Below are 24823 nucleotides of genomic sequence, written 5' to 3'. Positions count from 1 at the left end.
CCCACAGGTGTTAGTGTGATGATTCATGCATATGCATCTCAACTGCTGTCCTCTTCTTCTAATAGGGGCTGTGCATTTGGATTTTAGGTGTTAATAAGCTTCTGACACTCAAGCACAGACCTGGAAAAGCCTCCATTTGCCTGTTGGTAAAGTCAAGGTATAGCAGCACAGATTTACTGATTCAGGGAGCAAATTTGATAACATTTTTGGAGCGTTGATGTGAGACTCTGCACGGAAATATGGCTCGCGAATGTACATCCACCTGTGCCAATGCAGAGAGTGTGTTGCCTTCTATTGGATTTTTCTTCGGTAACTTTGTGTGTGAGAGAAAGCTTTGTTACATTTTGACACCACATGTCAAAGAAACCCACTTGCAAGTAAAAGCAGCGAAAAGTATTTTCTCAGTTTCTAGTCACTCTCTGGTTGCAGAAAGGGGAGGAACGATGAATAAAAGATTGTGGATAATTAGACAAATCTTAACTGCACACACATCGTTGTAGATGGCTCACTGCGCATTTTAGGGCAAATCCACACAGACACGTTTACCTGATAACTATTTTAGTGCACAGCATCAACCAAACAAGAGCTTGGATGAAAGTACTCATTTATCACTAGCACACGTGATGAATGTGGGTACTGTACTTATTCCCATAGAGATATCACTGGAGGAAAGCTGTCAGTGAATTAGCTCTTATTTCCTCCTCTATGTCTGTGCTTCAGTCTTTCTCTCTTTCTCCCTAATTAAAAAGCCAAATCAGGAGTTTGACTGAACAAACTGTGTCTGCCAGTGACATTCTGCAGCCTAATCCTCATTTTAGCCCTCATTCCTCGTCTATCTCTCCCTCTCTCCCCTCCTGACTCCAAGCAGAAAACCACACCAAAATCATTTCTCCCCAAACGCATGGCTTTATTTAAATGTAACATTTGCATAATTCAGCATTTACATAATTGATTTCCAAGGAAGGGTTTCTCACCATGTGAGGTTGTGTTGGAAACCAAAAGGTCTCATCCTGTCACATTTCTGTCACTTTTTCTGTTTCACACGCGCACACACACACACACACGCGCACACACACACACACACACACACACACACGCACACACACAGACACACACACACGTGTTGTTGGCAGACCATTGAGGTTTCAAGTCTAAATCAAGCGTGAAGCGTTGCCAAGCTGGTGCATCTGGTGACCCTCATGGTACAACCACAGCAAACATGATTCAGCTAAGCATAGATAATCTAATGTATGACATCCATTAAATCACTGTATTTTTCTAAAAGAGGCATTATTTCCCCGTGCTGGTAAATTTAAAAATGATGTGCACCTTTTCATCTGTACGTGTGTATAGATCAGTACTAGTTCACTGGACCACGTCAGAAGCCAACAGCCACACTTGAAGGTGGAGTGAAAAGCCAGCTGTCACAGAGGGGGGGGGGGGGGTGGCACACTGTTGTTTACATATGGTGATAATGGCACACAGTTTCAGACACTCTCTCCTGGGAGGCATTCATAGTGTTGCACTTGGTTGCTCACATGAAAAGTGTCAGAAATAGTTGCATCAAGAATGAAATACGGGAGCTTTAGAGAGAGATTCAAAGCCTTTCTCACCTCTGCACGTTTGACCAATCACAGCAGGAAGTGGGTGACAGTGTCAGATTGTCAGTTTTGGAAAGTTACGAAAATGGCTGGAGCTATTTGACGATCTGACACGCAGTTCTGAAGAAGTATACTGGCTGCTTCAGAGGCAGGGAAGAGAGCTGCGGCTTGTTGCACAAAACACCCTCAGGGGTTCGCCTTAAGGTTTCCTCAAAACATTTACTTACATATTTAGGATCCTCTTCATTTCTCAATTTAGGAGTTTATGACGATAAATAAAGGAAATGAATGGATCCGGAGAAGAGGATCCATGATCTTTGAGAACCTGATGGATGCGTGTAACAGCAAGTGATTGGTTTAACACTAAAGATTTGGCCAGTCAATTCATGATTTGTCCACCAGTTGACTTGGATCACCCTATATTCCAGCTGTGCCTCGTATTTGCTCTACAGTTTCATACTATGGGATCTTTCTGTTCAGTTATAAGCAGGTTATGCCTACAAGTCAACTGTGTGCCGCGTCACTCAGACGCCCTCACCCATCTGCTGAACACTGTGGTGATGTTTCCGCTTAAACAAGAGGAGGATGAGTTAACATTGCACATCTTCAATGTTGTTTTTTTTAGTGTGCGCTTCCTTTTATTTTATTCCTCCAGAAGTATAAGCTTTTCCTCCTGTGACCAGTTTGGTTGTCTTGTGTTCTTTTCTTCAATTTTTTTTAACAATCGACCAACTTTGTGAGGCGATTAAAAAAAAAAGTGTCTCCATGGAAACTGTAGAATTCAAATGTAATCTGTGTGTTAAAAATTTCACAACATTTTCCTTGAGCTAAGGACATTTTTTAAGGGATTCTCTGCAACACCCTGAAGTAAGTCCGTTAGCTAAGGAGAACGTAAGCCTTAACTGTCAAATTGTAGGAGAAAACTTAAGGTGTTTTGTGCAACTGGTCCCAGGTTCTAACTGTATGTGTTAGACTATGAAATAAATGAAACATTAAACATTTAACATAGTTTGATGATGGTATGATAAGTCCACTTGTTAGGTAAGTTTCACTGGTAATGTTACTGGCAGCGTAGAATGAAAGATAAGTGTTGTTGTCATGGTTACCTGCAGTTTTTTTACAAATCTGTTTAAACTGTTGACCTGGACTACTTGTAATGTAATTTTTACACCCACAAGCCAAGTAGTCTGAGGTCTTCTTTATGTTTGCTGTGGGAGGAATTAAATTGATTGATAATACATTAATACTACGTTTACGAGCTTTACCTCTTGGGGAAATATATGAGCCTTAGTCTGTTTGGAAGACTTTTCTGGTCGTGTTTTTGCCGGCTCATTTGATCCAGACTCTTAATGTCCAGACTGAGGCTGCTGACTGCTGCTCACCAGGGAGCTCAGAGCCGCGAAACAATGAGTGGATGTACCTGATACGCCATTGTCCGCTATGGCCCATGGACTGCACCAAACTGCTTGGGTGTGTGTTTGTCTGCATCTGTGTCACAACAAGCCCCTTTACCTCCCTTCTTAAGTCTATCATCTATGAAAATGGGACCTCCACACTCCCGTGAGCACTCTGTGGGGGTCCACACACACACACACACACACAGTCACACTTAGACACATGTTCAGTTTGGGGCCTGCCACTGAAGAGCAGGGAGGTTAAACACAGATGGCATCGGCTGTATCGGTTACACATCCATTACCCAACACACACACACTTTCTGCAACAATTGGCATTGTGAGTTCACCTCATTTAACTGAATGGTGTTTTTATGAGGCATCGCAACATTAGAGCCACCCAGCGCTCTAATCTATCCCTTCCTGTGCTGTGTCTAATGCTGGACTGGGAGCACTTAGCACGAGTGGGCGCCCAAATATGGTGTCTTATGTGTCTGAGTTATATACTTTAACTGAACATTATTTGATTTGATGATGAAGTGTTGCAACACGTAGTTATCTAGCATTATGCTGTCATTCTGTATAATATCTTATGGCAGCATTCAAAGCTCATACATACACAGGTTTACAAATGATCATAAAATACAGATAGGGAGCTCATAGTTTTCAGTTCTGTCGTAAAATAGACAATAAACTCTCGTATTTAAACCATAATTGCCTTTTGAATATTAATGTGCATGCTGAAAGTGATTTATAACTGTTGTAAAACTGCATTTTGAAATAAATACATTCATTTTTAATAGAATTAATTATTGATTTAAAACATTTGCGTTCAGTTTTCATTGTGTTGATGTGTTTCTGGATTTTTTATGAGAGCAGTACTTCCATTTGAAGATGTACCCAACAGTTATTTGACAACAACATTCATTTGTTTTTACGCCTTATGCAGAGTCAGATTCTGTGTGTCACACCAACTGTCTTGAGACTTGTGTGCTTTATATCCTTATGCGGTTCCTGTCTCTAAAGTCAGGAAAAGATGGATAAAACCATCTTGTCTATTCTTTTCTTCACTTCTCGGGATATAATCCAGCATGTGTCTGTTAGTGCCAAACCAATCACACGTTTTACAAATATTGTTTTCTGAACAAGAGTCAAGGAACTTCTTTTAATTTAAGGGAAGCAAGACAGATGGGTCCACAGAGCAGGGGGTGTGGATTCAAGGCCGACATGCAGTGAGGATTATGCGTCAGAGTCAGAACCACAACATTTTGAGTGTTTGGGAAACGACTTTGCTGCCTGTGCCACCAGGATGACCAATGTCAAGACTGATCTGTATAATTTCCTATGTTGTTCCATTACCTTAGCAAACTAATAAGTTTTTAGGTCACATAATGTACATTGGATCCATTATGAGACTGTTGGAGGCCAAGATTACATCTCTCACAACATCAAACATCTGGCAAATTAGGTTTTATAATGTGCAACTTGTACATAATGATGCTGATTAATCTTTGACTGGCTGTACTAACCTTGTTTCCTTTATCAGTTATTTCTTCTACTGTCAGCTCTTTCTCTCCGCTGCATGTTCCTCTAATTATCTTTCTCATTCCTGGTTATTTCTTTACTTATCTTCAACCTGCCTTTTTATTTTCCTCACCATACCTATCTTTTACGCTTTTCCTCTTTGTCTCTATCGCCATCTTTTCCAACCCTGCGCCCTCCTCACACCTTCTCCTGTCTCACTAACCCCCGCTCCTTCTCTCTCTCCTAGCCTGCGGATTTGGATGCCTGGGTAAGCAACACTACCATTGCTGCTGCCTCTTTCTTTTTTTCTTTTTTTATAAACTCAGTTTCTGTTGCTCTTTCTCTCTCTCTTTCACTCTCTCTCTTCTCTATTCAAATGTCATGTTTTCATTGTGCATTAAAGCGAGGCTGCGAGTGTGCTGCCGCCACCATTCCACACAACAACACTTTGGGAGGTATTCAGCTAGAAAATTACACATCATCTGTGCTGCTAGCAGAGGTGATTTTACACACAAACACACACATGCTCACATAGCCCTTAAGCATCAAACAGCCGCCGTAGAGAGGAAAAGGTGCAGTGAGCACAGCATGGGGATCTGCAGATGTGGTCTTTGGGGATGCACGTGCCTGTTAAATTAGGATGAGATTAGATTGGATTACAATAAATGTAATGTCAATCTGTGTGTAAGTGTGTGTGTCTGTGCGCCTGCATTCACCGTATCGTCGCAAAGCACAGAAGTTCATCCATGGAAGATGCTGTTGCTCCATCTGATCTATATCACACTCACTAATGCAGCAATCAGTCATCATTAATGGCATAACACAATGTGTGTGTGTGTGTGTGTGTGTGTGTTAAATATACACTTTCCATTTCACTGCTACATAAATCCATGCCTGCTGCTGCTGCCTTTTTTTTGCTGCCTCACTCCCAGCCAGCTTCATTGTGTTCATTCACCATATCATGTTCATGCCGCTTCACTCATTACCCTTATTGGCTCAAAACGGTGTGTGTTCACGTTGGCCCTAGCACTGATGAATAATCAGTTTGATATGAAGGCACACATATGTCAACCTCCTCAGATCACATGTGCTCATGCTGGAGCGAGTGTAACCATCGTGTGTACAACATGTGTATGTTGTCTGTCCTTTTTATGCATTTTAGCCATAATATGTGATTCCGATTGTACAGCTGTTGAGGTCCTTTGATCCACTGCATGCTCTCCACAGCATGACCAAACTTCTGACTGATGCATGTAAACACTAAGATCCTAAACCAAGCCGCAAGGTTTTCAGTGTATCAGTTCAATTTAGCTCACTGCCATTTAATTCACTTGTGTCAGTTCAAAGCGCTCAATTTAAATACAGTATACGGTCTGCTTTCTGAAATAGATTTGATATTATGTTTTCATATTAAGACACCACACCATACCTTGCAAAATACGTCAATCTGTGACTGCCCTAAGAAATGTACGATCATTGCTTTTATGTTCAAAGAGAATATCTTCATCGTAGCATTGCGATCGTATTATCTGAAATGAGATGGGTAGATGGATTATTAATGCGCACTGAGTGAAAACACTGAGCTGATTGCATGGTGAAGGATCACAGCAAAGTAATTTGGTTGACAGTGTTCGGTTTTGTCTTAAATTTGGGGTCATGCACAGTTCCTTTGACTGTCTGTCATTTTCTTGTTGCAGTTCTGCAATAGCGCTTAATTACTCATTTCTGTCTCTGTTTATAATGTTGTTTTAATTAATATTTATCATAAAAGAATCCCTCTTCATTCCGCATTATTAAATTGTGTAATTATATTGACACAAAGTGAAGCTTCATGCTGTTAAAACAAGCTGGCTCCATTTGAAAAAAGTTAAAGACCCGTAGAGCACGCACATTTCTGACTTCAAGCTGATCTGGCAACTTGTTTTCACAGTGCATCTTTTTGACGTCTGCCTTCTATCTGCCTTCACTTGCATGCTGCTATGGCCATGGCCCAAACTGTGGCTCTTCCTACAGCCAGTCTGCCATCTTGCCGCCTGTCAAAGCTTTGCTCAGCGGGCATATTAAAGCGTTTCACCCCATCCTAACGCCGGCATCGCCATATCGCTGTGCCAGTCACATGCCACCTGAATAATTTTGTAAGTTCTGCTACATTAGGTGGACCCGCTATGAATACTTGTTTTTTTGTGTATTGCTTTGTGGTATGGAGGTCATGTATTATCATTTCACCAAGCATTGTGTTATATCCACAGAGTAGATAATGCATGAGGTAGCACATGAACACATGGAAAGATAACGCATTTCACTTGCATTTGGCCAAAAGTCCGTACTGTAATGTACTGTAATGTCTGTACTGTGCATCATGAATACAGAGTAGTGGAAACAGCTCCAGTAACTGCTTTGGCAATTGATACCTTCCAATACAATAATGTATCCAGTGAAGTGCTGATCTGTAATAAAGTAGTTATATCTATTTAGTAAACCATAGCAAACAAGATGGTTTTTGATTTTGCTGATTTTTTTTTTTCCATTTTATTTTAATTTATTTTAAGTAGTGATTCCTTTTTAATGGAATACATTAAAGAGTTGGTCATCATCAGTGAGATGTGTATTCAGAGTTTTGTCTTTTAGGCTACAGTTTTCAATGTATCAGAAATTATTATTATAGTAATGTGTTCTGAGTCTGTTGGGCTGTGAAAGCAACAGGTTGTCTTACTTCTTCTCCATTTACCACTGTGTCCCATGTGTGCTGCATGCTCATAATCAGAGGCTGTGAATGTTTTGTTTTAGCAGATTACCGTTAATATCATTTTACCTACTTATTGATGATGTCAGTTTAAAAACTGTCAAATTACTTTTTTAAATTGATAACTGGGTTGATGCTCTTGTAAATGTGTACTTATACAGGCCTACACATGTCATATTACTGTACAGTGAATTGTAATGAGCCAATATAAAGAACCTCCTTGACAGCTATACTTTGTATTGTGCCACTTTTCTGAAAAAACAAAAACAATGTTTTCTCTAACTTGTCGTCTGCTTATTGTGTTCCTGTACTTCCTCTGCCACAGGGCAAACAATTGGAGAGGAAGGAGAAGGAACTGTCCAGCATTTCCAGCTTCTATAAAGAACAACTAGAAATACTGGAGAAAAAGGTAAGGACCATTATTCAGTCTTATAAACACATACCATTAAAAGGAAATAGAACTCATCTGAGGGGCATTTGTGTCCATTAGTTGCGGTGCATTAAGTTGCAGTGCATTAATCAAAATCGTTTTCATATAGTGATAGTTTGCAAATTTTGAGATCGTTCCGTGTGAAATTAGAGAAGTGCTAACATTATCTTATGTAAAGCAGTGCATCTTTTTTCATTCGTTTTTTGGGGGGGGGTTTAGAGAGTGAGAGATATTAGCATTTTCTGTAGGCTTTCACTAAAAACGAAGTCTTTACCCATCAGGAATATCAAAACAAGTCTTAAAATGACACATTACTCACTCTCCTTGGAGAGTAAAATCTCGTTGAGACACAAGACACTCTTCCCTATCTTGGAAATGTCAAGCCCACATACCAGTGTCAAAATGTAAATGTAAATGAAGTGAAAGTTTCAGCAAGCAGATAAGAGTCACGACTCACTGTTGATGGACCAGCACTCAAGAGAGGTTTCACAGAGCTGTCTCTCTCAGAGAGCTTCAGCTGTCTAATCAAATGTACTGTGCTTTTCTCATCACCGCGTCCTTTTGCCAGCAACCCTTTGGTCTTTTCAAAAAATAAAAAGAATAAAAATGGTTTGTTGGGTGCTTTTAAGAAATTATGACCTGCGTTCCCTCCATCTGAGCGCTAATGCGTCGTTGATATTTTGCACCCTGTAAAAGCTACAAGCACAGTGGTTTGATAAATGTTGCTTGCTTACAGAGAAAAAATTTGGCCAGATTTGTTAAAAGACTTTGTGAGGTGCAAGGTTGGTGCTGGTGTATGATTTTAGGGCAGGAAAAAAACTGCTGTTTGCTCTTAGCGATGGACAGAGGCTAAAAAAAAGGACAAGAAGCAGGGGAGTAAAATTACAGAGTGCAAGTGAAGTAAAGAAAGGAAAACACAGACGACAAGCACAGGAAACATGGCACAAATATTTGTGTTTTGGTTAAAGATACATGACATTAAGTGAAAAAAACATACTCATTACAGCCACGATGGGTGAAAGGTACATGTACACATACACTCTCCAGTGGCCCATCCTGTGTCCCTTCCCTCATACCCACAGCTCCATTCATTGTTCAGTCGACACCCTTTAGGACTTGACTCCCCCTCCACCCCTCTTCCCGTCTGTCCCTCTGTCCAGCAGGGCCCATCGGACAGACGGGGACCTTATCTAGTCCCCGTCACTCGCCTCCTTTAGGCCTCTGAGAAAACCTTTTACATAGCTAAGTTAAATGGAAGGGCCCCTGCACACCGTGCGCCAAGCAGCACACGCTGCAATGTTTGACCGAAGAGACTGATTGGCAGAAGAGTGGAGGATGCTCTATCTCTCTCCGCTCGCCGCAGCAGTCGCTTTTTCTATCACTTTTTTCCACCCCTGACTTGCTCACAGCTGACCTGCATGCGGATGAGGGAGTAAGAAAGAGGGGGGCTGAGAGCGAGAGATAAAGAGGCTATATGGACTGTGCATTAGACAGACAGTTTATCCTGAGCCAGCGTCCATCTCCCTCCTTCATTTTCCAATCTAGCACTTCATTCATTCAGGCCTCTTTTCATGCCCCCTCTCTTTTAGCCTGCCCATTTCCCTCCTACTCCCTCAAACCTATGACAAATACCAATTTAGCTAAATTAAATAGCCACTTAAAAGTTGAATTGTGGCTTACACAGGTCATATGCGTAAGTGCAAAACACAATCTGAAGCACTAATATGTCTTATTTTTCACATACATTTTGATCCGAGCTGGTGAGAACAGCTTTAGGTACAGTGGGGCAAAAAAGTATTTAGTCAGCCACAAATTGTGCAAGTTCTCCCACTTAAAAAGATGAGAGAGGCCTGTAAATTTTCATCATAGGTACACTTTAACTATGAGAGACAGAATGGGGGGAAAGAATCCAGGAAATCACATTGTAGGATTTTTAATGAATTAATTGGTAAATTCCTTGGTAAAATAAGTATTTGGTCACCTACAAACAAGCAAGATTTCTGGCTCTCACAGACCTGTAACTTCTTCTTTAAGAGGCTCCTCTGTCCTCCACTCGTTACCTGTATTAATGGCACCTGTTTGAACTCGTTATCAGTATAAAAGACACCTGTTCACAACCTCAAACAGTCACACTCCAAACTCCACTATGGCCAAGACCAAAGAGCTGTCAAAGGACACCAGAAACAAAATTGTAGACCTGCACCAGGCTGGGAAGACTGAATCTGCAATAGGTAAGCAGCTTGGTGTGAAGAAATCAACTGTGGGAGCAATTATTAGAAAATGGAAGACATACAAGACCACTGATAATCTCCCTCGATCTGGGGCTCCACGCAAGATCTCACCCCGTGGGGTCAAAATGATCACAAGAACGGTGAGCAAAAATCCCAGAACCACATGGGGGGACCTAGTGAATGACCTGCAGAGAGCTGGGACCAAAGTAACAAAGGCTACCATCAGTAACACACTACGCCGCCAGGGACTCAAATCCTGCAGTGCTAGACGTGTCCCCCTGCTTAAGCCAGTACATGTCCAGGCCCGTCTGAAGTTTGCTAGAGAGCATTTGGATGATCCAGAAGAGGATTGGGAGAATGTCATATGGTCAGATGAAACCAAAATAGAACTTTTTGGTAAAAACTCAACTTGTCATGTTTGGAGGAGAAAGAATGCTGAGTTGCATCCAAAGATCACCATACCTACTGTGAAGCATGGGGGTGGAAACATCATGCTTTGGGGCTGTTTTTCTGCAAAGGGACCAGGACGACTGATCCATGTAAAGGAAAGAATGAATGGGGCCATGTATCGTGAGATTTTGAGTGAAAACCTTCTTCCATCAGCAAGGGCATTGAAGATGAAACGTGGCTGGGTCTTTCAGCATGACAATGATCCCAAGCACACTGCCCAGGCAACAAAGGAGTGGCTTCGTAAGAAGCATTTCAAGGTCCTGGAGTGGCCTAGCCAGTCTCCAGATGTCAACCCCATAGAAAAGGGAGTTGAAAGTCCGTGTTGCCCAGCGACAGCCCCAAAACATCACTGCTCTAGAGGAAAATACCAAATGCCAAAATACCAGCAACAGTGTGTGAAAACCTTGTGAAGACTTACAGAAAACATTTGACCTCTGTCATTGCCAACAAAGGGTATATAACAAAGTATTGAGATGAACTTTTGTTATAGACCAAATACTTATTTTCCACCATAATTTGCAAATAAGTTCTTTAAAAATCAGACAATGTGATTTTCTGGATTTTTTATTTTTTTTTTTCTCATTCTGTCTCTCATAGTTGAAGTGTACCTATGATGAAAATTACAGGCCTCTCTCATCTTTTTAAGTGGGAGAACTTGCACAATTGGTGGCTGACTAAATAGTCTTTTGCCCCACTGTATCTCTGTCAGGGACTCCCTCACCATCAGTATTATATTAGATCCTTCTAATGCAAAGCAGAGATTTAAAGGCAGGGAATGCCATTGTCTAGGTGTGAATATCAGTTTGTGGATTTATTCTCTAGATAATCTCAGAGGTCAGATCTTTTTCCATATAACTCTACCGTTGTTTCGCATTAAAACATGCATGCACAAGCAGACACCCATGCTCATGTAATTGCGCTGTTTGGATGTGTTGATGATCTGAAGCAGAAGCCAAAGGTGGGAGCAGCCAGATTAGAAGGAGAATCCACTGGTAATTGGTGTGTGATCTTCCCCTGAATCAACATTTTACAATAGCTTAGCAGCAGCCCCCTATGATAGGCTAATAAAGGTGTGTGTGTATTTGTGTGTGTATGTGTGCGCACATGTGGTTTATTACCTGTATGAAAACGCACACAAAACACTCATGTGTCCAGTTTGCCTAAGGGATGAATGACGATAACAGACTATTGTGTTTGTCTAAAGGCTGTGGATGCTGTTTGAGTCCACTACAGACACAAATGAGAAAACATCATCTGTGTGTGTGTGTGTGCGTGTGTGTGTGTGTGTGTGTGTGTGTGTGTGTGCGTGCGTGCGCTCATTGTGACAGGTTTGTGTGCATGCTGTCACTTTAGCAGTGGCCAGTGGCTAATCCACGGCACAAATTTGCATTCCCCTTCTTCCACACACATACAGGTTTCTCACACAAAAAGACATCCTAAGACTGAAACACCCCCAAACATACCAGCACATCCTCTCCTCTCTCCCAATCCTCTCCCCTCTCTCTCCCTCTCGTTTATTTGTGGATGCCTCCCTAATCTCTTCCCAGTGTACAGGTGGAGTATATCTGTCTCCCTGTGGCAACATACCCTGTGACTCTGTAAACAAGTCCCAGTTTAAAATTCACCTCTGTTAATCCCCCCCCCTTGAAAAAATTAATCCGGCTTCGTCCAAGCGCGGAGCGTGAAACAACCCCTCCCTCAAAATCCTGACATCAGCCCATCTCAATCCACAGCTGCTGGAGGGTGTTCAGACGAGTGTGCATGCAAGGATCATCTGAGCACAAGCGCTCGCGTTCAAACACAGATTTAGTCACACACCTGCATGTATGCAAGCTTACACACACACACACACACGCAGCACACATGCACCAACACTAATCCCCTCCACAAGTCTTTCCAACACCCCCAAAACCTTGCTTTCCCCCATTGAGGGTTATCATCCCCCCTTTCTGTCTCTCCACATTGGGCTTTTGTCCCCATGGGTGCAAATGACTAGGAAGAGCTCAGAGTGTGTGTGCCAGTGATAGTGCTGCCACTTCTCTGGTGAGCGCTGAGCTGGGGCTGTTGCTCTGGGTCTGTTCTGTCAACAGACACAAAAAAACATGTTGATACACACAAAAACAACACACAGCCTTGCAGTCCCCCAACATTTGGGCTGGATAAGCTGTACCTTCCAGTCCAAACACTACCTTCACACTTCCACTCAGCTCGTTTTCCTCCACATTCCCCTGTTCTATTTGCAAGACCAGAGACATTACTGTTGTATCAGCAGCTTCGGGCACAACACCCCCTCTCCATAACCATCAACCTACCCATTTTGTAAATGTCCATGGATAAAAGCATATAGTTGTTTGACTGTTGTTTGTATGAGAGAGACAGAATAGATGCTTTGGGCAGAATGGAAAATGGGAATTGATTGAGAGTTCTCCGAATCTCAACAGAACATAGGCTTTACAGGTTTGTTTTTTAATGCTGGGTCATGGCAGAGAGATTATTTTGATATAAATTAGGAAACATTGGCAACATTTTATATTTGCAAAGCACTGGTTTCAAGCAATGTCACCAATACATGCCATTGAGTTACCGTAATTCTATGATTTTATAGTTTTTATGAATGAGTTCTGAAACTCCAACTATAGTTTCAAAGCAGATATTTTTATTTTAAGGTTGTTACCTGTGGGTTGTTTTTTAACATTTGAAATCAATGGGTGTGCGGTACATTACTGCTGTTGCCTCTGTCTTGGACCTCTTAGTGTGACCTAGGCAAAGGGGTGGGAGGCAAGAGCTGGAAAATAGAAGGTCCCTCACTGGCTTCCCACCATGCCGCCATTGCTGATTTTTCAAATTTGTTATTCTTCTAAGTGGGAGGCAGTATATCAGATGGTGCCTGACCCCTCCAAACCCTGAAGACAGAGCCTCAGTGGGACACACCAATCTTCAGTGAGAAGTTCACTTTACCTTTAAACCTTGTACTTGCTGCTTCTCTTGCGAGTGCCCTACTCTCTATGTCCCGCATAAGCTGAGGCTCCCATGGGTTTAAGCCCCTGTGGAGCCTTTTTTATCTTGGCTTGAACACTAGATATCCCACAAGGCCACTGCAGACTTTCAAGTTTCAGCTCAGCCTTCCTCTGTTGAATGTACCCACTGAGCCCTTGACCTAAGGCTAAAGGCTAACATGTGACTAACTTCTTAGCACATATTCCCAGGGAGCCAAAGTATTAGCTAACTCTCCAGCAAGAAGTGAAACTCTTTGTCTTGGTTTTTAGCACTTTAAAATTAAGGTATTTATTTTATATATGTATATATATATATATATAACTGCCTTTTATTCTAAAGATACATAATGCTGATGCTGAGATGTATACTTGACTTCCTTTGAAGCTGCAGTCGTTGCTCCCCTTTTGAGGTGTGATATTTAAGCCCAGTCCACACACATAGCAATGGGGAGATTTAGTAGCAACAGGAGTCTAATCCTGAGTCCTGTCCTGAAAAATCCAATATAACACATCCAAGAAACATACCTAGCAGAGATAAAGTTTTACACAGCAACGTTTGGCATTTCCACATTATGAATTACTGTGACAGCAAAAATGTCTGTATTTGGACACGTTTATTAATCTGTGTTCTAATGTAGGGGAGAACGGGGCTGGTTGTCTCACAGGTTGGTTGTCAGCACTTATTGCAGCCAAAGTAGGTGGTGATGTTTCATCATATTTATATAAAAAAATTGGCGTAATGTCATGCTCATTTTTATCTGGCACATTTTGACACACAAAACATTGAAGTTAGGAGAAATTTTGTATTTTTTATAGTTCAGAGTAATTTTTCATGTTGTAGTGATAAAACTTTATAGGGGATTAGGCATTTCATAGTCAAACATTAGTTCATTTTAATGTACTTTTCAGTTGCCAGCTATAAATACATGTGGTAGCTAGCATAAAACCTTTGTCAAGAGGCCAGGTGTGGCTGGTAGTCTCACCTGTGACATCCACTAGATGTTGCATTCACAATGGATTGTTATGAACAGAGAATACACATATCTTTACTGAAACTTTGATAGTTATAGGGACACCCAACCCCATTCAAATGTCTTCAGTTATTGATATCGTGCTGTTAAAGTAAGTTGTATGAATGAAAGGGATACCCATTTCAACCCAAGACCACAAGCTTTCCTCTAATGTAGTAATGACTCTTGTAAGATGTGTTGATGATTCACATGAGAGTCTAAAACTTGTCTAAAACTTGGTATCAGACCTCCAAACTGCTGAGAACATGACTGATTTTTTTTCAGGGTTTCAAATAGGCGCTGAGCTAATTTTCCACAGTTGGAAAAGCAATCGATCCTTTATAGGAAGAATTAAGATTGGGGATGTCATCTTCCTGCATCGAAGCCTGAAAAATGGCCACAAAATGGCAAAGTATGGATGATATCAACAACGTTTTAAAGGCTTTTGTAAGTCCATGTACAGAAATAACTCAAAAAAGCATATTTCTTCAATCAACTGCAACAGTTTCCATTATGACTGAAATTGAGCGCATACTTTAACATTGGTTTATGGCAAAGTACCCTCTCCTTTCTTATACTAGACGTATGACTTATTTCACTGTCTTCTCTTTAAAGAACAGGAACGAAAAGGATAGAGGGGCAGATTATTACACTGTAGTGAATACTAGCAGATAGGATTAAGAAAAAAAATGCCTATGACATTATTTGAGTCTTTTCCAACACCAGACATTCAGATCAAGAGAAGCATGTCTGCGGATCAGCGTGAAATAATGAGATATGAAAATGACTTGGGGGCACTGGAGGAGTAGAGGACTAGGGATTGTGGAGGAAGTTTGTGTTTGATCCCATCTCTTTCTCTGCTCAGTCACTTCAATTATCTTCCTCTCCTATCACCTCATCTATTGGGAATACAGGGAATAATTAAGTAAAAGCGTGTGCGCAGTGGTTATTGGTTTAAAATGGTAATTAATGCGCAGTGAATGTGTATGAGAGGGTGGCGAGAGAGATTTACTTTGTGTTTGGGGCACTCTAGCCAAACTGCCATACTATGATATGGCAGCCACTCACAAGTAATGTTATGTTTCCACACAGGAAGCCTGTAATGTGACCATTCATCTTACATATTTTCAGTACTGTGGCTGGAAACACTGCATATACTGCATCACCCTGTGAGCCGCTCCGACCACGATGCAGAGTAGTTAACACTGTGACCACTGATTACTCCAGTGGAGGTGTGCTTCATGACCTTGCCCTCTAGGCACGGGATCCCTCTGCATAGTAATTGCTGTTTAAATGCCACTTTTTTCTTGCATGAAATAAAACCTAATGGAATACCAACAAGCCATCAGTATACAGATTTGTAAGCAGCACTGTAAAATTCAAAGGTCGCTAGTTGTAACTGCAGTAATATCACGCAGTAGTTGTTAAGCTGTAATTCTTTTGACTTAATTTGACGACTTTGACTTTGTCTGTCTTGTTTCTTATGTTTTGAAATGATGTGATTTGAAAAAGGAAGACGGCAACATAATGAAATAATGTTAAAGCCGGGGAACAAATTGTCACATCATTAAAAGCAGCACATGCCTGAGTAGCCCACTTTATATTCAAAATATAAAGTGAAATGGAACTTCTGCAGAGCTGTAATATACCCCCGAATTCATTCTCACCTTTTTTTTCTCTCTTCGTCTCTTTGCCTCCAGAACCTTGACAACTACAAGCAGACGGCTGAACAGTACAACCAGGCAGCTACTAAAGCCGAGGCTCACATACGGTAAACACTGTGGATTAGCTTGGCAAAAGCATTTTATGCAGAATGAACCATTCAGTATACTCATTACATTGTTGCTCTTTCCCGTGTCATACTGTTTTAACAGGCCTATCATAGGCTAAGGCAGTTTGCTGAATATACCTGTAAATAGATTATTTAAAACAGACATTAGTTTAGAATGGGATTTTTTTAGGGTAACCCTGCATATCTAAATGCAAGAAATACTAAATCGGGAAAAAAAACAACACACAAGAGATGACAGAGAGAAACCAGCTCACAACAGTTGTCAGAAAGCAGCAGAAAGTGTCCAGATACCTGAGTGAGGAGGCTGTTCACAATTTTAGTATGCTGTTAATGCGAAACCCACACCTCCTGTAGCTGCCTGACAATCAAAACATTGTTTTCCACATGCAGTGGTGAAGCTAGGTGATAAGGTGATAATTTAGTTTCTTGACAAAATTCTCATATTAACAAATCTGGGCTCACCATCATTTAGATGAGTGATTAGTTAAATGATTTTGGCATCTGCCACAGCACGAGAGTTTAAATATTTGAAAACACACAGGTTTTGTTAGGTTAAATAACTAGAACTGTTTCAAACAATGTCAAACAATATCATTTTCTCATAGCATGCATAATATCCATATACTGCTGCATAACCATTGAGGCAGTCTATATCAGTCGCCATCAAGGTCCAGCCTCCGGACCACAGCTGTGTCCAAAATCTGAGCAAATTGAACTTTTCATTATTTGTTTTATGTGTGAGACGTTGCTGCAAAGCAGTGAAACAGTGAACATTTCTTCTTTCTCCAATGCAAACAGCACTCTGACTGACACTGTCTTTGTGACTCTACAGTCAGTAACCTGTCAACTCCATGACAACGAAGGTCTGCAGATGTGATGTAGAGCTGCGTTTATTTGTTGTTGTTTTTTTAAACAGGCGAAGAGAACACAGACTGGTATACCCAACCTGACAGTGCAGATTGACAGATAACAGTGCAGCTAGCTTCGTCAGCAGTAAGCTAGTAGTTTAGGTTCCAGGAATCAATCTAAGATGGCTCGTTCAAAGCTGGCCATGAAAAGGAAGGTCGACAGTGAAAATCAGCTATTTAAAGTGTTAAAGATTCAAAGATTCTCCCTCCGGTGAACACCAAACCAATGTGCCTAATATGGCAGGAAACAGTAACTTTTGTGAAGAGTGGCAATTTGAAAGGCTTCTATGAAATGCAGTGCTTTTGAACAGCTGACTACTAAATCTCAGATGATTGTGTTTCCGTGACTGCACCAAAGTGCATTTCAAGTCTTTGCCCGTTTATTTTCACCAAATTGAAATGATACAATATACAATATAATCGTTAAAAGCTTGACTGACCTTAATGAACGGACCTTTGTATTTGAGAACCCCTGGTCTTTATTAACAACTGCTGCTAAGAGCCCACTTCATGTGTGTTAAATGTCTAGTGTAGTACATTTTGACTCATCTTAACATGTTTAACACGTTTGTTGTATCTATTCTGAGAAAATGAAACTACAATAACCTAATAGATAACGTCTCTAACACTCAGTGCTTATTTTCTCTCCCTCTCTTAGTTCTGTTTAAGTCTAAGTTTGTCTGTCTGTTTTTCTTGCTTTATACATAAATTTGACATGGCAAAGAAAAAGGGAAAATCATGAAATACACGAGAGATATCATTTCTTTCTTTTCATTCTTCTATATTCTTTTCAGTGCTTAGACAGACTTGAATTGTGTAAAGCAAGTTTGGAACATTCATTTTCTGCTGTGAATGGGCACTAGATTTTTATGTGTAGATTCTCACAAAAATGGATATGTTTATGGGGACACTTGCCACTCTGTCAATTGTGTATTATAATTTTGACATTAAAATGGTCACCCTTCTATTTTATATATAACGATGCAGCTCAATATTATCTGTTGTCTTGTAGCCATTAACTGCATTGAATTCATGGCAATAAATTAAAGACTTTAAATGGCTCCATTCTGCTGGTAGGAAAACAGAAACAGCAGGATTTCACAAGAAGCAGAGGTGCTCCTCCAGGATGGCAGAGTTCATACCTCACCTGCTGTCAAAAAGCATGTCAGTTTCATTCAACACTGAACCGCCGCCACACTGGCACTGCCACAGTGTGTGGGCCTTGCCAATTTCCACCCCTCTGTAACACCCATTCTCACCCCTTTTGGAAGGAGAGAGAGCCAAAGAGCTCTGTGAATCCAATTTAGTCTGAAAGCCATTAATTTTCCCCTTTTCCCGCGTGCATGACAATGATTATCGCAAATCTGATGAAAGACGGCTAATTAATTCAGATCTTTTATTTTCGGCTGTTATTCTCACATGCTCAGCCCTCACCTTTTGGTTTTCATTAACACATAAAGCCTTTGCTTTTCTCCCGTCACTCTTCTGTGCACCTCAAAAATCTGAACTTCAGTTAAAATGGAACACCTCCAAAACCAGTAAAAGTCATAATGTAGGAGCCACCTATTTTCCCACTGCTGCCCTCAGGGTTAATGTCTCCAAGCCCCTTGAAACCTGCCTGCAACACAACAGCAAACTGGAAAATGACATAACATTGGTTTGATTAGTAATGTATACATTGATATTTTAATACAGTATCTGAAAAGATAAACTGTGATTGATGATAAAACTTGCAGTGTGTACTGTATATACAGATGCTACACTTGTAGATGATTAGCCTAAGAACATTTCCATTGGATAATGAAGGATGAGTTACTAAAGCGCTTCGTGATGTGGTAGCGGCGCAGAGGCGTAATTGAATTCTAACCAAACACTCCACAGTATCACACATGAATACATCTGTCATTCCCTAACAAGGTGGGAAATCAAACAAAGTCACCGTTAGTGTCACTTTACAGTTTTGCAGCATTGGTTTGGTACTTTGCATGATTAAAGCTTCATAAATTAAGCTGCAGTACCTTGAAAAGGCAACCTTCAAATCTGTCCAAGGACTTTAGCCGCATGGCATCCCACTCTCAATTGTTCACACAAAGGAAAATCATAAAGCATCGCTGTCGTAGAAGTAAAGATGTGGATGTTATTATTAAACCTGTAGTGTAGTAGCACACAGTCTAGTGTATTCCTGGAAACAGCAAGAGGAAAAAGTAGATGCTGTGTCTTTTTGCCAGCTTCGCACTGTATGATGGGCAGTGACCTCATCCACAGCACTGCCATCCTCATGCACCTGGTCCATTGAATTTAGCAGCACACAATTCAAATCCCAAATTTTGTCCAAATGATTACATTAGCAAGGATTTGCTATTGTCCGCAGCTGCATGGAAGAGGTTAGAAGATCACTTCTGCACGAGTTTGCCGAAAGAAGAGCATTTTGTCCTGCCACAATGTATTGCTCTCACACACACTTGCCTGCACACAAACTTTCACTCTCTTTTTCTATCTCTGCCACACACGCAGGCACACTTTGTATTCAGGCAGCCATGTGCTCGTCATGTTCTGTCAGCATTTGGGCAGCGTTTCATTGTGCCGTGGTCACGCTGTCATTTCACACTACACTGACCACCCAGTAATTATTCTATTTACCCACTGCTGAAGGGAGGGGGAGCAGTAGGGGTGCTGCCGCACAGTCTGACACGTTATGTAGCTACAGTATGTCTCTTTCTTCTGTCTTTGTATCTGTCTCTTTCTCCAATTCTAGCACTGCCTATGAATGTCTAATTCAAAAATAGTTTCATTCAATACTTGATCTCATTTGCTTGTTATTTCTCTCCCCATAGTTTTAACTATATCTGCCTTCATTTATCTATTTATTGTTTGTGAGTATGATAAAGAACAGAAGATAGGATGAGCATTTCATGCATAGAGTGATTAAGGTCAGCAGAAGAAGAAGTTGTGACTGAGAGACACTGACAAAAGCAGTATTGGAAAAGAGGAGCCAGCAGCAGCATAATGCAGGGTACCATCTGATGTGTAGGACTAGACCATGTATTCACAAGGGCCCAGATCTCTTTATAGGCTGTTTTATCAAAGCAACCATGGCCGTCTGAAAGTCAGGTACAGTGCTCCTGATTAGTTATGAGACACCACCATTACAAATCCCATTTCTAGTCGTTAATTGACATTTACGGTAACCCCACTTTGGCTGCTATTTCCTGGCTGTGATTCCAGGACAAAAATAGTTTTAGTGCAAACGTTTAAGCCAAAAGGTGCCTCTCACACCTGAGTTTGGTGTTTTGTTGATAGCAAGGAAGCCACCCTGGGATATTGCCTCTCTTATCCTACATTGGACAGCTCACACTCTCTAAAATATTATCCTCGAGTGGGGACATACTGAGTGGTAAAATGTTATCTAGTGCCATTTTCTACTTGCCTTGCCCAACTACATGGGGCGTTTTAGAGAAGTTCATCCATTAGCCTTGCCTTGGGGTATCAGACTACCCCGATTCCCAACAAATACTTTACCTAAGAGACCCACAACATTGCAGCTGAGCTTACTTTAAGATCTAAAAATCCATTAATCCTCTTAAAAAACCTTGTCACCCTCAAAGTGTTAGCAAAGACAGAACCTAAGTGAACCTCAGGTGGATGTCTGTGTGAGGATTCACCATGAAGTAACTGCTGACAGTTTGTGGTTAAAAGCCTTACTTTCATGTGAGTTTGTTATACCTACTTTATCCTGTGTGTCTATTCTTGTGTGTATGTGGGTAGCGTGTCCAATTAGTGAAACAGACAGGTAGCTAACTGTAAGGATCTCTGTGCCCCACACAGTAGACTGCTCGTCATTACAAGAGACAAGACCTGTCTGTACTGTGTCCAAAAAAGATTTACCATTAAGACAAAAGGCTGCAGTCACTTACACACCCTCTCAGTGCCTCTGTGTACCTACCTGTGACTGCCTCTATGATATAGTATATATATGCTATATATAAAGTAACACCTACACACAGAAACTGACAGTTACGGATAGATGGATGAATCGAGACATTGCCTTTATATTGATGGGAACAGTTGTTTTTATAAAAATCAGATTAAGTCTATTTGCCATTTCAGTAAAAATACCCAAATGGAACAGAGTGGACTCGCTATTAACTCTGACATTGCGGTGTGAGAGTCAGAGTTTTTGACTCAAGACATAGTGTTAAGTGCAGAGAAAATTATGTCCAGCTACTGTTTTTGACCTTTGCTGCTTGCTAATTGGTTGCCCATCATACTGCCACCAGTGTTTGTGATCTCTATTTGAGTCTGAGCAGGTCAACCTCATTTTGGATCTGGTCTACTTAATGCTTGGGTATATTTGGATTGGGTCTGACTATCCTCATTTCCCTTTGGGAATGGATTTTATGCTCCCTGGGGTAGGACAGGCTTTCCATGGGTCAGCTTTGAAAGGCAGATTTTTTATTTTTCCTTTCCTTTTTCCGTGTTTTGCCCTTTTTTTATTTGACATTCACAGTATAGAGAGGAAACGTGAGTCAAACTGCAGACCTTAGAAGTGTAACCACTAGGCTACCAGGCTTTACCAATGCATAAATCCCAGACGAGCTTAACAAAAAAATATTTGGCTCATCGGCCAGCAGTATGTGAGATTAGCTGCGGACAGAGACTCCTACACACATGAACACACACAACAGAAAGCAAGATCCCTCCTGTCAAGGACAATTAACAATTTCATGTAGTGACAGATTTCTAGATTGGCACAATTGACAACAGGACCTCATATATAATAGCACAACGTTGAAAATACAGCAAAATACCTAACACTCATTTAGTAAAGCAGTGTAGTATGCATCAGGTTATATGTAGTACAGTGTCCTCCATAGAGCCAAAGTAAGACATTATTGAGATAACAGTCTGTTTTAGTATGCAAAAATAACAGGCTCAGATATTTTACTGCTCTTTGTGCCATGTGGATTTGTAAGCTACACTGTTATCCACAAAAAAAAGTGAAGTTGTATAAAGAAAATGGCCTTACAAATAACATGACACAAAACTGGAATTGAAATTGTTGATGATAAAAAGGCTAGCGATGGAGGGTGATAGCATCAAAATGCTCCAAAGAGCATGTCTCACCCCACATCACCCACAACTCGAGTGAGTCGTCCAACCGCAAGGTCTCCTGATTGAAAAGTTATCAGCGATGAGATGTCACACACAAACACACGTGCATGTGTGCCCCTTATCTTGTTCCCGCATGTCACCTGTTTTAATGAAACACTCTTCTTATCCCTCCCATCTCTATCTTCCTATATTCCCACAAAGTGAGTTTGGTGGGGATCAATCAGCCAGGCTAACAGAGTGTGAATTGTTCTCCTACATTCCTATCTCCCCTCAGCACTTCAGCTGTCAGCGTGTGAAGATACGGACCGAGCTCTGTCTGTCTTCAGTCCATGGCTTGTAGTTGTTTTTGATTGCTCTTCCCATTTGAGACTTTGTAAGAGTTTTGGTGGAGTTGAGATTAAATTTAGCAAAGTTCCTGGGTGTTGTCATATTGTGACACAGGAGTTTAGGATTTAAGTGTGCTGCATCACTTAGCAAAGGTGGGATAAGTGATTATTATGACTACCAGAATAATCGTAGCTCCTGAGTTATGTCAGTCCTCAGACAGGCCTCGACAGGCTTTATGAACAAAATCTTGCGCTCTGATTTTATGTGATTCAGAAATTGAGATTTCTGCCAGTTGAAATATAATGCTGTAAATGCAGTATCATAAAAGCTTTATAAAGCCTCTAACAGTACAAGATACATGCTCTGTCATTCCTTTTGATCTCACCCCAGCCATGACATCTCTGATCCTCTCTTCCCTTCCTCTCCACGCAGCGTAATATTAAAACCCAAAAGTACAATGCCATGGCTGCTGCTTAAAAGGAGCCCAAATCCTTGTCATCATACATTAATAACCATTCACACACCACACACACACACGCACACACCAACGCAAACAACACCAACTTAGACACAGAGAATAATAAAATGCCACGCCTTTACAATCTTTCCTTTTTCTTGTTATTGCTTTATTCCCCAATGTCACGCTTTGCAGCGACGCAGAACTTGAGCTCTCTTCATAAAAACCACACACTGCCAAGGTGAGACAAAAAATAATGAGAAACTTTAACGTTTTGAACCCAATGTTTTTTTTTCCCCATAACTCTGCACGTATTTATGCAAAACGTCACAGGCAGAAAGCAATTGGAGTGTTGTTTTGCTTCCTCTCCCTGCACAAGTTAGCTATCAAACTAGCTGGGGCGGCTAATGTTTTTCTAATAAGAGCTCACCTCTAATTTCAGTCAAACGAGGCAGTTGTTTCAGATTAGCAGAGGCAATTTTCTGCTTCAGATTCCATTATTAAAACACTCCTATCAGAAAGTTTCTCTTGTTGAATTGGAAAAAAAAGTTTTTTTTTTTTTTTTTTGCTTGAGCATGGATTAACACCTCGGCTATTGTTGCTGTTATCTCCTACTCTTAGGGAGTAATCCGGAGTGCCGACAAGCTGTCAGAGTGCGAAGTCAAAGTCGTATAATTATAAATAAACAATTAAACATGTGATTGAGATTCTTGGTAACTGATTTTACCACAAACCGACACAACAACATCTTCATTTGTAGTGCAACAATACAAATTCTCTGTTTTCTTGAGCTCTTCTTGGCAAATCTTCTCCCTTTCATCTCCTGTGAACACAGTGTGCCTTTTTAATTTGAATGAGAGCCATACATTCTATATCCTGTATCATAAGACTTTAATAGTAACTCAAGCCAGCTTCTCATACGAGCTTTCTTTAACATGATTGAAATTCTTTTTGCTGTTATCCACTTCAACTAATAAATTATATAGACCCTGATAGCACCCTATCAGTGTCCCAACTGAATGACTGTCAGCCAAACATTGCGCACTAATATTCAGCTGTCATCCCGTTACGTCGCACCGCACAATGTGGCAGAGGCAAAATGCAGACTGTGATGGTTGCCATGGGTTACTGTTTGTCCATGCAAGCTCGCAAGGGTTATTTGTCATTTAATACGTCACTGTCACTTTCTCTCGCTCTCTCTTTCTCCCTGTCTCTCAGGTTGCATTCACTTCTCTTTTCATGAATATTCTCTCCGCCAGTGATTTATTTAATCCTGTCACTCTACTCTCCACTGCACACGCAAGACACACACACACACACACACACACACACACACACACACAGGCTACACAATACACATGCCAGTGCAGGGAAATTTCTCCCACAGTATGCAGTGTTAGTCTACAGTTATACAGTTATATCTCATGCACACACACACACACACACACACACACACACATGCAGCACATTTAAAAAGCACAGTGCACACATGCACAAACACACACACAGCTACACACATTTATTGTGTGCATTTGTCAGTGAAGGCAGGGTCTACTGAGCTCATTTATATGTGAAGGATGTGTGATTCTATAATTACTTTGAGAGATGGCATTAAGGCAGTTCTGTGTGTGTGTGTGTGTGTGTGTGTGTGTGTGTGTGTGTGTGTGTGTGTGTGTGTGTGTGTGTGTGTGTGTGTGTGTGTGTGTGTGTGTGTGTGTGTGTGTGTGTGTGTGTGTGTGTGTGTGTGTGTTGCGTATGCGTCAGGTGGTCAGCTTCCCAAAATGAATTGGCATGTCCCATCATGTTACATGAAGCCATGCGGTTCCTCATCAAATTGAACACTAATTC

The 24823-nt window shown here is 41.0% G+C and overlaps 1 protein-coding gene across 1 annotated transcript in view; it reads left to right on the top strand.

Moving 5' to 3' along the window:
• Window positions 1-24823, top strand: part of LOC139213376 (MICOS complex subunit mic25a-like) — a 59700-nt gene that overhangs the window by 14659 nt on the left and 20218 nt on the right. Inside the window, exons 5-6 of the mRNA XM_070844056.1 lie at window positions 7588-7671; window positions 16080-16150. Coding sequence (XP_070700157.1) covers window positions 7588-7671; window positions 16080-16150 — 155 coding nt within the window. The remainder of the gene's footprint in view (window positions 1-7587; window positions 7672-16079; window positions 16151-24823) is intronic.

The sequence above is a fragment of the Pempheris klunzingeri genome, chromosome 2 (assembly GCF_042242105.1).
Source record: "Pempheris klunzingeri isolate RE-2024b chromosome 2, fPemKlu1.hap1, whole genome shotgun sequence".
In the NCBI taxonomy this organism is placed as follows: Eukaryota; Metazoa; Chordata; class Actinopteri; order Acropomatiformes; family Pempheridae; genus Pempheris; species Pempheris klunzingeri.
Note: the sequence above shows the minus strand (reverse complement) of the source record. Positions and strands in the feature narration are given on the sequence as shown.